The 14,180-nt window shown below is 37.4% G+C and overlaps 1 protein-coding gene across 9 annotated transcripts in view; it reads right to left on the reverse strand.

The window, feature by feature from the left end:
* MYO9A (myosin IXA) overlaps positions 1–14,180 on the reverse strand; it is a 165,641-nt gene that overhangs the window by 108,563 nt on the left and 42,898 nt on the right. For 8 of the 9 annotated variants that reach the window (XM_026855665.1, XM_026855662.1, XM_026855660.1 and 5 more), the window contains exons 3-6: positions 12,518–12,612; positions 8,085–8,147; positions 6,749–6,848; positions 4,166–4,222 (exon numbers count right to left, since the gene is read on the reverse strand). In XM_026855665.1, the coding sequence (XP_026711466.1) occupies positions 4,166–4,222; positions 6,749–6,848; positions 8,085–8,147; positions 12,518–12,612 (315 nt within the window). The remainder of the gene's footprint in view (positions 1–4,165; positions 4,223–6,748; positions 6,849–8,084; positions 8,148–12,517; positions 12,613–14,180) is intronic. The other variant, XM_026855664.1, reaches the window with a different exon arrangement.

The raw sequence follows: 14,180 nt of genomic DNA on the forward strand, positions 1-14,180 counted from the left end.
GGCTGATTACCCCCAACACCCAGTCCAGGGACAGGGGGATTCACAGCACCATAGCAGATGCAGCAAGAAACACACATGCAATACAATAAAAGACCAGGATTAGCAAGGCAGAAATTTTCTTCTTAAATATTAGAAAGAGTATACACAATTAGAAATTTGATTTTTTAAAATATTATTTTTTTAAAGTCTGGGGTTTTATTTTGTTGTTGTTTAGTTTGGGCTTTTTCAAATCAAGTTGTTTAGAGAATCTGCTTCTAGAAGGACTTTATGGAAAAGCTAACCAGAGTGAAAACTTCAATACAGTAATTATTTCTTGAATACACAGTCTCCTCTGTACTATGTTTTTATCCAGTGTGATGAGATGGTCTTTCAAAGGACACTACATCTCCACCACAAACACCTTGGTTTGAATATCCTGGGCCTCAGAGAAAACTACATTGGCATACCTTTTCCAAAATAACATTTTTGGCTAATTTTTCCTGGAGATACATCCTTATTTCCTAGACTTAGCCTCTAACACAAGAGGCGAGTCACACCATTCTAACAGTATGGCAAGAGTTTGTCAGTGTGGGACTATCAGCATACAAAAAGGATGTGAATTAACAACAAGATGAAATATGTTACACATTTACAGACAGTTTATTCCACATTAAGTCCTGGTCCATCAGGAGCGCCTACAACTAAAGAGGAATAATTCAGTTTTAAAATAGAATTCACAGAATTTCATGTAAAATATCAGTGAATTAAATCCTGCATAGGAAAGGGAAATCTTTAAATGCGTTTTTCACTAACTTCATTCTAACTACCAAGAAGTTTTCTAAAAATGTGAGCATTGAGAGAATTTGAAATCCACTACATTTTATTAGTAAAAAGGTTAATGTGTCTGAACAGTTTAGTTTTTCAGATAATCCCCAACTTGACAGCAGTCATTGATACTTTCAGGGAAGTCCAGTGACATTCTGGATCCAAATAATATTGTCCTGCATCAATATTTAGAGAATATAAATGCTCCTTAAATTAGTATAAAAATTATTAATGCTAAATTCCTTCTGCTTTGGCTTACCATAGGCCCCACATGGATTATCAATTATTCTCTCTCATTTCACAGTCCATAGTTAATACTTTTTTCCCATTGCTGCCTATAAAAATTCCCACTCTCCAAATCAGAATTAGTTTATTGTGCATCACACAATATAGTGTTATCTTAAACCTTAAAATATTTACTAACACTTAAATAGAGACTTATTACAAATTAATCCAGGTATGTTAATTAAAAATTATAGCTGCAGTTGCAGTGATAATTAATTAAGCAGCTGTATTCACATAGGCTTTTTTGGTTCTTTGTCTGTAAATTGTATTTACCACAAGAGCAAGTATGCACAAACTTTTGCACAAATAATTCTGAAAGTCTGCACTAAACAGGGTTACAAGAATACTACAGTGAGCATCATTACCAAGTAGTCACAGGATGATGACTGTTACCTGAAAAGACCCTCAAACTCAATTATAGTACATAGAATAAATCATAAATACAGAATATATAGAGTGAAGTTATTGCATAGTATCAGCTTTGTGTCTTACAGCACCTATCCACATTTAAAGCCTCACAACCATGTCAGTGATATGTTCTTCATCCCACTCCATAGCATTTTTAGAGCAATAGCTACTGATTATAAGGGGAAATTACTATTCAAGGTATTTATTTCAACACAGGAGACTACTTGCACACAACTGCCCTATCCCCTCAACTAAAAGCTACGGAAGTTCAACTGGACAAGAAAATATTAATTATTTTTTTTTTTAATCGATGGTCTTCAGGGACAACAACTTAATACTGCATGGACAAAGAGAATTTAGAGATGTTGAACAGTAAGACCATTTAAAACTGTGCACATCATCAATGAAAATAAGAGTTTTAAATTTAACAAGAAGTAACACACCTGCATGTTCTTACAAAATACTCATATGTGTGACCTTTCACCTTTTATTAATAGGTGATTGAAAATTACCCATTTTAAGAGATGTAGAAAGTATTTGTATATATTATCCAAAGGAATGCAAAAAAGACATCTATATTATATATCAGTAAGATCAGCAGGCATCAGCAATACAATTATTTCCACCACAAAATAGCAGGATAAAAAGTTGTCCCTTCTAAACTCAAACCTTGGCCATCCAGCTTCCTCAGTCACTACAAATATACCGAGAAGACCCCAGAGAAGTTTTCACACCCACTATAGTGGGATCTGGAGTATGCAGGTCAATAATATACCCACAAATTCTGCAAATAAATATTTTTTTAAAACTTTTTTTAAAATATACCAAGTGGAACTTTTAGTGGTGCTCCATATTCCATGAGACAATTTCATTTTATGGCATCATTCATCCAAAACTAAGTCACAAGTCAATGGCAAAATACCACGGACAACTCAGAAGTAGCACATTCTATGCCAAAAGCAATTTAATTAACAATTTACATAACAATTGCCAAACTCATTAATCTGCATGGAAAAGCCTTTTGCAAGTTATCTACTTAAAAGGGAATACTCTCTGTAGTGTTTCAGCTCTGCACTGTTTCCTAATGGTGATAAATGGAAAATTATTTTAAAAAGGAGTTTCTTTGATATTAGGGCAGACAAGCATTACATAGTCCATGCTTACAGACCAAACTCATCATTAATATTCTGCCAGGGCAATTAGTTTCCCAGCAAAAGCCAGTCCCCTGTTACTATCATCACATTGAAACAATCCATGGATTTTCATAGAAAGTTTTAAAAAATAGTGTTTCTTTATAAACCAGACGTCTGCAGGGGGTTGAGGCCATGGTTATGGGGAGAGGTTCAGGGTATGCTTAGGAATGAATCATCAACTGAAGCAAAGATGTGATTTACCATGAAAAACACAGAAAACGATCCTGAGCAAAATAAACTATCACATAAACAGCCGAATTGTAATGGCATACAGTTTCACTGTGCAAAATAAAAACATGGTAAACCCCAAACTGGCACAGCATTGTTGGCCCCTCCAGAAGAAGGTATTAAATTTAGGGTTTGTTTTAATTTTAATTCCTCCAGCAAATTGTCCTAACCCACTCCTGAAGCAATTAAGGTCTTTGCAACTTACTCAAGTGTATTGAGGTCTATAGAAAAGCATCTGCTCTGTACTTCCTGCTCTCGTAGGACCTCTAAGGATGCTGTTGTATTAAGGATGCCAATACAACATTCAACATTTTTAAACCTTGGGGGGTTAGACTCCCTTTCCCTCCTCTCCTCCTAAGGATTTTGCGGCAGCATCTTGCTGTTAAGATGTTTATTTAGCCTGAAACCCAGCTCCTTCACAGATTACCTCTTACTCTTCCAAGATGCATCAGCTAGAGTTCAGCAACCATTAAGAACATGGTAAAATTAGCAGGAACATCATGCAGCTGATCTGAAACATGCTTCCCCATGCAAGACAAAGCCAACAGAGACCATCATGGGACACACAGACACCCAAAGCATATCGCCAACTGAAGCCACCACCTCTGACTCAGATGCACAGGAGCAGCCAGGTAAGGGGGAGAAGCTTCACCGTTCCCGTTTTTGGTTCAATCCATTTGGAAAGGATAATCATGTCAGCAGAACTATTTTAGGAGAAGGAATTGTCTCTGCTTTCTGAAGAATGTCAGTATTTGATTCTCTCACAGAAGGCTGAGGGGGATGGTTTTGGGTTGTTTTCCCCTGGAAGCTGGAGAGCAGATACACTGCTAGAACCATCATCACATACTGATTCATCTCTTAGGGCTTCAGGAGACTGACTTGCAGTTTTATCGGAAAGAAATTCCAATTTTCACATTGCTGCTGTATCACAATTTCCACAAATCATCACATTTTATATCAGGCAGGAAAAAAAATCCCTTAGTTTGCTAAAACCAGATGACCATATCCAACTGTTGAAGAAGCTTTCCAGATGGAAGGAACCAGAAAAGGGCAAGGGAAAACACATCTGTATTGTCATAAACCAATACACAAGCGACATGACTGCAGGGCAGAGAAAGGTAGAGGATAGTTAATAGGTTAAACTTAATTTGACTTCGATTTCTGCTCAGGTCTTGGTGCACCTAACAAATTCAAGTGAGCAGCAGCCCTGCACCAGCAACACAGAAGACATGGGTACTTGTACTGACCGGCTCAGAGTCATAGCAATAATCATCCCAGCTCTGTCTGAGGGGTTTCTTTGTCATCTGAAAGCAAGGCAGACGGGGTTAAGTAGTGTTCAGACCAAAAATAGCTCCCACTACCTGCTCTTTAACCAGGGCAACAAGGTGGAATTTCCAAGTAAAATAATTGTTATTATTCTGCAAAGTGATTCCTTACTTTGTTCAGTAAGATTTATAATGCTTTTGCATTCATGGTGCCCTGATTCCTGCTCACAGTGCTTTCAAGACAGTGAGGACCTCTCATGCAATAAGCTTAATGGATTTTAAGATCTTTTACTCTACAGTTGGAGATACCTTTGGTTTACCTAGATCTGAAGAGCTATTGATGGAAAAATACTGAAGAGCAGATTTTTTGGTTCTACTCTCTCCTCTAGACACATATATGCTGCAAAAGCGCAAAATTGCAAAAGTGCAATTCTCTGATGAATTAGAAAGCAAGATTTGAAAACTTTTTAGGAATTTGTATCTTTTTCCAGTCAGAGATGGAGTTGAGAGAAGTCAAAGCACAAGTCAGCGACCAGTCCCAAGAGGGAGACACACATGGCACCAGAGCTCCAGGGTTTAATCCTGAAAATCACTAGTTTCAAAATGGATGAATGTGAATTACCAGCACAGCAAATACTCAGCAAGTTGCAGGGTATGCAATGGTAGGTATACCTGCCATTGGTATGAGATATGGAAAAGTCATTCAAACTCAGGGGAGTTAAGTAAATTTGCTTTTAAAAAACACCCTTATTTTTTTAAAACATGCTCCCTGCATTTACAGATCAACAAAATAACAGCACATGTTGGTGAACTATCTGAATAGATTATTTCTCATCTGCAATGCAAAATGTATCTTTGTTTTGCATAACGCGACATGAGCTGAGGAACCTGGGAGAATGAAAATAATGCTTGACTCAAGGACTGAGTGAGTCCTTAAGGGGTCTGGTTCAATATTTTATAGCTTTTCAATTTTAATATTTTAGTTAGACACTTTGGTTAATTTCTGAGCTCACACCTTTTCCTTTGAAAAAGGCAGGGATTTCTCTAGGACACATCTAAGCAGCTACTGTAAATGCTCACGGGTCAGTTTATAATTTTCCCCTTTCACGTTTCCAAAGTTTCTTTTCCCATTCCTCCAGTACCTCTTTTTCCTTTTTATCCCCTAAACATTCAGACTGTCACTATTGTCCACACACTGTGTTCAGGCAAGTCCAAGGTCTGCTTCCCTGTTCCACTGAACTAACCTCAGCATCATTCTCCAGCCTACTTGTCCACAGCATCCTAATTTAGACTAAAATTAATGTTTCAACATAAATTATTGCATTCCTAATAGTTCTATACACTACATGCCACTGGATTTATAATTTTAGTTTAAATATTAACACCCCTAAATGGCTATTTAAAAAAAAAAGGACTGTAATTAAAGCAATGTTTTCAACTAATGTAAAACTATCGGATTGCCCGACAAAACCTGTGAATCAGACAAAACATTCGATCCAAACCATCTCAGCAGCACAGATGCTCATGAAGATCACACCAGGTTCTCCAACTGTCGCCTGAGGCACAAAGACAGCAAAAAGCCTTCAGCTTTTACTGCTACTCATCTGTGCGAATTTCCTGATCCTGCTAAGAGTGGGTGGGAGTCGTTAATATTACAGTAGGTTTGGGCTTTGATAGCCTGCTTTAAAAAGACCTTTGAAAAGCCTCAGGTAATTGAGACTTATTCCAGAGTTAAATTATATTTCTAGAAAGACTAAAGGCTATTTGGGCTGCACTGTGCATACACATTTCTCTCCAGTTTGGGGGTTAAAATCACTTTATTGCTAATCATGTTTCATCTCCAAGAAAATTGCAATTAGTTAAAACCAATATATAACCTAACTACTCTTCCACAAAGTCCTACTCCTTTCTTTCTTTTTTTTTTTTTTTTTTTTTTTTTTTTTTGAGCAAAAAGCAGCAAAGTCCCTGTTCACAAGCATCAGTAGACAACTGTATCTTAAATACCTGAAGTAAATCAGATTTTCCAAAGTGTGAGTTTATTTGGCCATGGATAATACCTCACTCATTTATAATTCACTGATTTTCAATGGTTGCTGTGTTTTTATTTATATTAAATTTATTACATTGTTAAATACAAATGATCATGCTAACAGCCAGCCATGAAGCTACAGATATTAGGGTTACCTCATGCAAGATGTTATATCCTGAAGAGGTACTAGTATCTATCACACATTATGGTACTATTATCACACATTTTCCTCTTTTCTTCGACTCAGCAGACAGAAGTTAATAAGTAAATGACATTCACACAAATAACAGGTAAAAATATTACTGTTTCATCACAGGTAGGGGACAAAAATGGACAACACTGATTTTTCTTTTTTTTTTTTTCTTCATATCAGGTGTTCAGATGGCTAGTGCAGAATTATTTCCAATGATGGAAGGCTGCCTACAGAGCATTAAGACAACCCATTTTTACTGCTCTGCATATTTTCTTTATTAGCATTAAATATCAGCAGTAGAAGAGGCAATACCATGCATTGTATTCCTGTATAGTATTCCCACCTGGTTGAGATAATGATATTCTTCAGGCTGCTTCAGATGAAATGCTGATCTCTCTTCCTCACTCGCTCCTGCCAGAAGGTAATAAAATACATGGTAGTTCCTGGTGACAAATTAAAAAAAAAAAATGTTAGACTTCAAAATGAACAGCATCATTAATCAGAGAAGCATATGTAAAACTCATAACCTGATTTTCTAGCTTCCAAACTCAGGCCTGAACACTTGTACACCCTTTGCAGTCATATGAAATATTAAAGTAATGGAGAATGAGATACCTCTTTTACATTCAAGGATATCCACTGCCCTAGAATATACTTAAAGAATTCCTAGCCAACACTGTCATATATTCATTCAGAAACATGTGCAATGCCTACATATTTATTAGAATCAAAATAATATATTTGCCTGCAATACAGAACTTACTATTATTTTTAATACCCTATTACCGTTTAAAACAATGATTTTGCAGTTGCAGTTCTGTAAGACAGAACGGAAAAAATTTTCAACTTTGATGGCTACTCAAATATTCAAAATACTTGATTATTACTAATACTAAAAACACCCCAAGTGACACTCATGTGTTTTGCTTCGAGACAGCTCTAGCATAGATTAACTCTAAGAGTGTAGCAATATTTCTAAAATTAAAACTTTGCTTTTATGTTGGATGTTTTCCAAGAGGAACCAAGTTTAATCATCTTGCAACACCCAAAACTACATTTGTCAAGGCTATTTAACTTCAGAATCAGCCCATGAGCATTCAGGAAAAATTCTCACATAACGTGTCTCAAAAGGGAAACACAGACAGAAGTGCTAAGAGTTGAAAGACAACTTGAAGCAGCAAATTTATTTAAAATCACTGAGAGAGGAGTATGTAACAAATAATATGCTGCAATTCAGAAAGAATAATTTTCTTAAATTGGTTGTCTATATAATTTTAGCTTTTTCTAAAGGCCCTTCTGATGGCTTCAATGTATTAAGAACTGTAAACCAGAACTAAAATACCATCTTCCCCCCACCTCAAATTAGATATTAAACAGCTTACAAGTTGCACAAGAAAACAAACAGACGTAATAATGTGTATGACATGAATCATAAAAACAATGGAAAATATAAGTCAAGGACTGTCAATAAAATAATGCAGTTTATTTTCCCTGGGTAGTACATTCCTCCCTAAACAGCAAAATATAAAATGCATGATTTATCTTTGAAGCACAGGGCTAGAAGTGTGAAAATCCTGATCCCCCATGCCAGCTCAAATAGGGTTTTAAGCTATCTGTGCCACACTATCAGCACAAAGAGAAGTCAAAAACAACCGTATAAGCAAAATATAGGCACCTACCGTTCATTGTGCTCCTGATAGACTAGTCTTGATTTCTCTAGGAGGTATTTTTCAACATAAGCTCTAGAAGAAAAAAAATGAAAGCGTTATTCATTGATCCAATATTCAACTTAAACGAACACAGCTTTACACGGACTTTTCAGTCTTACTACGTACAAAAAAAAATTCAGCCTTGTTTCACTTAGTTATATAAATTTCTTCCTAAGCAGAACAAGCCCAATATTATGTTTGGCTTTTGAGGTTTTTTTGGTTTGATACAGAGCCAACACTAACTTGGATATGAAAAACACGATCTCAGATGCGTTAGCCTATGGGCAGGGAGCACAGGGGAAAATTTTGACAGCAGTGAAGAATCTCAGATAACTATTTAATCCAAAGCCAGCGAAGTAAAAGTGCTTGTAGACGACGATCTGTGCACACAAGAAATGTAACTGGGTGCAAAAGTTTGCAAGATCATATTTAGCTGCAGCACCAGCCCTCAAATCACTATTACCTCTTCCAGAAAAGTGACTTCCCAACAAAAACTTGGGGTATTAACTTGTGGCTATGGTCAAAAAATTAAAAAAATCGCAAAATCTCCTTATTGGAGTTTACATTTTATACTAAGTGCCTCCACAATAAACAGGTTTAATTTACATATTAAATACTTTTTACAAGCTTATAGAGCTGAAACAAGCTTCAACAGGTTTTTTCTTCCACACAATACTAACCAGTAATCATAGGGATTTAGAAACCAGAGTTATAAATGGCAGTTTTGATGATGTAGCTGTGCTTTTCCAGCTACAGACGTCCAGTGACATGGCACCAACATCAGCAGCCACGTATGAATCAGGAAATCCAATGGACCTTGGGTATGGTAGGACAAGGAGGTGCCTCTACACTCACTTCTCCACCACAGTCTCCAGATGGGGACAGACCTATTTATTACTTGCATCTCAGTAATCCTCCCCTCCTTTCACTATAAAAAAATCAAGTAAAAAAATCATTTGGACATGCTGCATAGGTTTTGTGACAACTCTTATGGGCAGCTCTTAGGAGAGGCTACTGGAAATGGCACATGCAACCCCCAAGCTGGATGATCTTTCTGCATAGGAGGAGTAAAGACAGAGAGCAAAAGCAGTATAATTCCTCTGTATGATATGCGCCAAAAATTTTTGTTTATTCCTTGCAAGGAAGATGAGAATTGTCTATGGATATTCCTCACTGACAGTGGTTTTTTGTATCCTCTTTCTAACCCAAACCCAATTTTTCCTTTCCAAGCCACACCATAAATCCACTGCAGGCTTGGTGAACAGATGAGCGAAGAAGGTATCAAAGTGTCCCAGATCCCATTCCCACCCCTGGGTAGTAGCTCATCATGCTGCTGTATGACAACCTGGATCACATCCACTGCCCTTGACATTTCATCCCTTCCTCTGTGATTTCTGCTCTTATTATAGACACGCACCACTGAATTATTCTTATTCAATTATTTTGGTTGGAAAGGTCTTCTAGAGGTCATCTGGTTCAAACCACTATTTAAACCAGGGCAATTTTTAATTTATTTTTTTTTAAACTGTTTCGTAGATGCAACTAAAATGCTGCTTTGGTAAAATACTTTTTGCTTGGTGCAAAGGTCATAACTGTGCAGGTTTAAGCCCTGCCGGGACCAGAGAGCACGTTGCTGTTGCCCTTCCCCCACCCGCAGCCAGTCGGGCTGGAAGTTAAACACAGACCCCGGCTAAAATAAATAGAAAGTTTAATACAACAGTGTGATAAATCTGAATAGCAGCAGTGGCAATGATAACAACAATAAACAGCAATAACAGTGAACAAGACAAAAGATATACAGAGAAATACCGCAAAATGGTCAGGGAACAAGCCCGCCACGTGTGTTGCAACCCCCAAAACCAGAAGCGAAAGTAAAAAGGGCTCCACCCCTGGACCTGACATCAGCATGGTATGAATAACCCGGCTGGAGATCCCTTCTTTTCTCTTCGCTGGGGAAAACTTGACCCTATCCTAGTTGAACCAGGACAATAACGAAAACATAACTCAAGAAGAAGAATACATGTCCCCTCTTGTAAGAGGGTAGTGAAAGGAAAACCAATTTAAGTATTAAAGAAGTAGACATCTCCAAATGTTTTCTTTTTATGTACTGTTGTCAACAATGTTAAATCTACTTTTAAGAGTAAAGAAGAGTTCTAAGAGTATGATTTCCTGCAAAATATTCATTTAAGCATGCTGCAGAGTCTGTACTTAGCATACCAGGTAACATCAGCTGAAATCTGAGACTGAATTTCATATACAAACACCAACATGCAAAACATCCAAGGACAGCAAGTTTGAAAGTGCCAACTCATGGCATTTGAGATACAGCCTCACACCATTGCACAGATTTACCATTATACCAGGGCACTGTTGTTTTTAATTAAAATGTCTCCTATCTGGCTCTTCTGCAATTTTATGGAGCATGTCAGATGTTGAAGCTTTGATCATCTTATGAGGACTGAACAGGTTGCAAAGACCTTCCTCCACTACGTGCTTATCTTTGAACAGGACATAATAAATTCAAAAAGCCTTATGGGAATGCACTTAACTGTAGCCATCGCTCATGATCCATCAGTTTTAAAGACATCTTCAAAGACTTCATTTCATGGGGCACGGTTGGCTGCTACTAAATCTCCTGGATATTACAACTCTTAAGTTTAAATACACTTCAAGTTTTGGTCATTACATGCATAGGGTTTGTAAGCAAATATCCAACTGCCATTTTCAGCTTCCGAACAGAGCAAAATTCTGATTCGGGGCTGTAAGTTACAGTCACATTAACAAAGTAGAATACGGGATGATAATTGACTTGGGTTGTGATTAAAATCTATGCAGTTTTTTAAAAAAATAAAATAAATTGTGATCTTCCTTGTCAGGCTATGGAAAAATATGTGGCCTCTTATGCCAGGAACAGCTCACACATTTTTTTTAAATGTCTCTTTGTTTTCATTGGGGCAGCACTGCAGGCTTATAGCAAAGCACAGTCACATCACCCCATGCAACTGAAGACCAAGAAAGTGCATTTTTTTAAAGAGAGAAAATTCCTCTTATTTTATGAACTACAGTATATGAATAAAATGTTACTTGCACCTATCTGCAAAGTATAAATAGAGGCCACTTCCACAGAGCTGACATAGCATGCCAAGAAGTTAAGGCATTTAGTTGCATTCTTATTATCCTGTATTTCAGTAGGTATTAAAAAAATTTGAGGCTTATCCTTTTAAGAGAAATGTTCACCAGAATTAAAGAAAAAAAAAAAAGAAAGAACATCAGATTTGACGTAGGATGAAAAAAACAGCAGGAAGGTACACAGAGTACCCAAGCTCATTTGAAAAATTAATGGAAGCTATTTGTGTGATACTGTTCTGCTGGAAAATAAGAAAGAAAAAAAATTTAAAAGCAATTCACTAAAATAACAACAAAGTCCCAGCAAGAGATCTTTTAGCTAGCTGCAGAAGTTATACAACCCCTAGCACGTCACTTCTACTCTTTGCTTTTCCAACTGAGGTAATTAATGTGGACAAAAAGTGAAGTTAATGAAACCCTGCTCATTTAGAGCTAGCTTGAGTCACTTTGTGATGACCTGATGCTGTATAAATTGTCTAAAGCCAAAGAGAAAGCCAGGCTTAGGTAAGCCCACCCAGAAGGTTTCATCCATAGGCTTCCAACCATGCAGCACTTCTGCTGCAGCCCTCCCCAGGAGAAGGAAGGTTTGAGTCACAGCTCTTATGTCCCATGAGCTTTGTGTAGCAGAAGAGATGTTAAAATAAAGTGGAGAACCACAATGGAGACAAGCATCTCTTTGCAATGGCTCGGGGGTAAAAAAGAGGCCCTAACTTAACCCTAACCCCCTAACAAGGGCTGGGTTAAAGAAAGACATCAGGGTAGAGACAGAAGCATACGGGGAATTAGAGAGATATCAGGAAGAGTCTGGCTCCGCCACCTCTCTAACACCCATCAGGTGGCTGGAGATTAAATCCCCCCTTTGAGTTTCTCTTCCTGAGACTGAGCAAAGCCAGCTCCCTCAGCCTCTACTTCCTATCATATGCTCCAGACCCCTAACCCATCCTAGATAAAATGTTTCTCTTTCCTGCCTTAACTGCTATCTTAAGAGGAAAAGTTCCATTTCAGCTTAATTATAAGGTTGACATCATGATTAAGGACAGCTCAGCTGGCTTGAAACCAGCTCAGGTGTATCCATGCTTCAATACGCAGCGCAGATATGCCAACATTTTCATACCAATGGACTTAAATATGCTTAAAAAAACATATACCCCCACCCTGCCACCATTTCAGGTAATATACTGGGCAAAAATATTAACCTTCTTTTCATGTACCCCCTACAACAGCCTATTTAGGCTCCTTGTGCAGGTAAGAGCAAGTACAACCTGATTCCCACTTACCCTCGCACGGTGCCTGTCTCCTGATAATTCACTTGAATAAATTTGCCAAATCGACTCGAGTTGTTGTTATGTGCCGTTTTTGCATTTCCAAAAGCCTGTGAAAAGAGAGAGGTGCCATCATTGCCTTTGAAAAGCCACCACCTTACCTTAGTTATATGCACATCACTAACAACTTAACTTTAGGGATTTTGCCATCATTGTGTAATTAATAAAAAGCATATGGTGAAAGTTAGTTGAATGGTCTACAAAATAATACAACGAGATTCTGGGGACCATATTCATTTTCAATTTGGTATTCATGAAGGGCATATAAACACTTTAAAAATAAAGCGTTAGCTGTACAAGAGAGATTTAATATTTGAAGTTATTATAGTCTATATTAAGGCTGTGCTTTATTCATTTAAATAAATATAAAAGTACACTGCTCCAACAAGACTCTAAATTTTAATGAGTTAGAGGAAGCTGCTTTTTAATTATATATGGAATTAGGGGAAAAAATGCTTTGAAGGCTACTCAGATGTTAGACAATGTCATATATGTCACCAGCATAACCCAGAGTATTTTCAGCATTTCAGACACTGTTGTTTCGATTTGCTTTTTTCAAAATCAAAATGCTTTTAAGCCTTTATTATGCAAAGCTTTTATTAAAACCTTGCCTTACCGAGGCACCTAATACAGAGAGTCATTTATTGCCATTTAAAAGAAATCTCTAAACAGAAGAAACCTGTAAGAACTGCAGCTCAGTCTCACAGAAAACGGGTATATTCAATTGTGCCTAAGTCATTTTAATAATAATCTGGCCCACAGTGACAGAATCTGTCAAGCTGCCAGGTCCAATTAATGTTTCCTTTATTAAACCAGTTTTGATAATCATTCACCTTTTCTTCTAAGCCAAACTTATTTAAGGTAATTATACACAAGATAATGTCTAAGTGTTGTTTGTATATGGACACTGAATTACAATTATAATACAAAACATTTTGTGCTGAGGATTGATAGCAGAGCTCAGCCCCAAGCTCCCAATAGATTTATTCCCTGCTCAGCTATTTATTAGAAAATACTTAAAAGGCTTTACATCTATAATCTGAAGCTTTTCAAACGACCTTCTCAGATTTAACTTTACAACTAACAGCAAAAAATAAGGGCCAGATTAAATGAAACCTTGGTGAAAAGGCATTCAACACCTTCAGCGCCTGCGTGATGCATGTTCTCATGTCTACTTTTGTCTTCCCAGGCAGATGTATTTAGCAATCTGGTTAGATTTAATGATTTAAGAACCGAAGGGGAGTTGCTAACAGAATAACAACGTGATTTTTTTCCTCCTATTTGAATACAAGGATCTGTTTAAATTCAGGCTGTTGCATATGAATTCACTTTATTTGACTAAAACAAGTTCTAGAATAGCTGAAACCTGCAGAGCAAGCAGATTATACTCGAGAGATTATTTCAGACACACAGCTAAGGGACACTCCCCTACAGAAGTTTCACATCTTTTCAGACTGCTCACACTTGGTTTCTGCTTATTCCCCCCCCAAACCCTCCCCACATCCAGCATCCCTCCTCTACCCCACCCTTCAGAGGGTGTCAAAGTTGCCTACACCTCCAGGTGAGCACTGAAGCCCCGAAAACTCACCTGGCAACAAAAATCCAGGCATTCTTTCCC

Source organism: Athene cunicularia (genome assembly GCF_003259725.1).
Source record: "Athene cunicularia isolate RWA chromosome 10 unlocalized genomic scaffold, athCun1 chr10_part1, whole genome shotgun sequence".
In the NCBI taxonomy this organism is placed as follows: domain Eukaryota; kingdom Metazoa; phylum Chordata; class Aves; order Strigiformes; family Strigidae; genus Athene; species Athene cunicularia.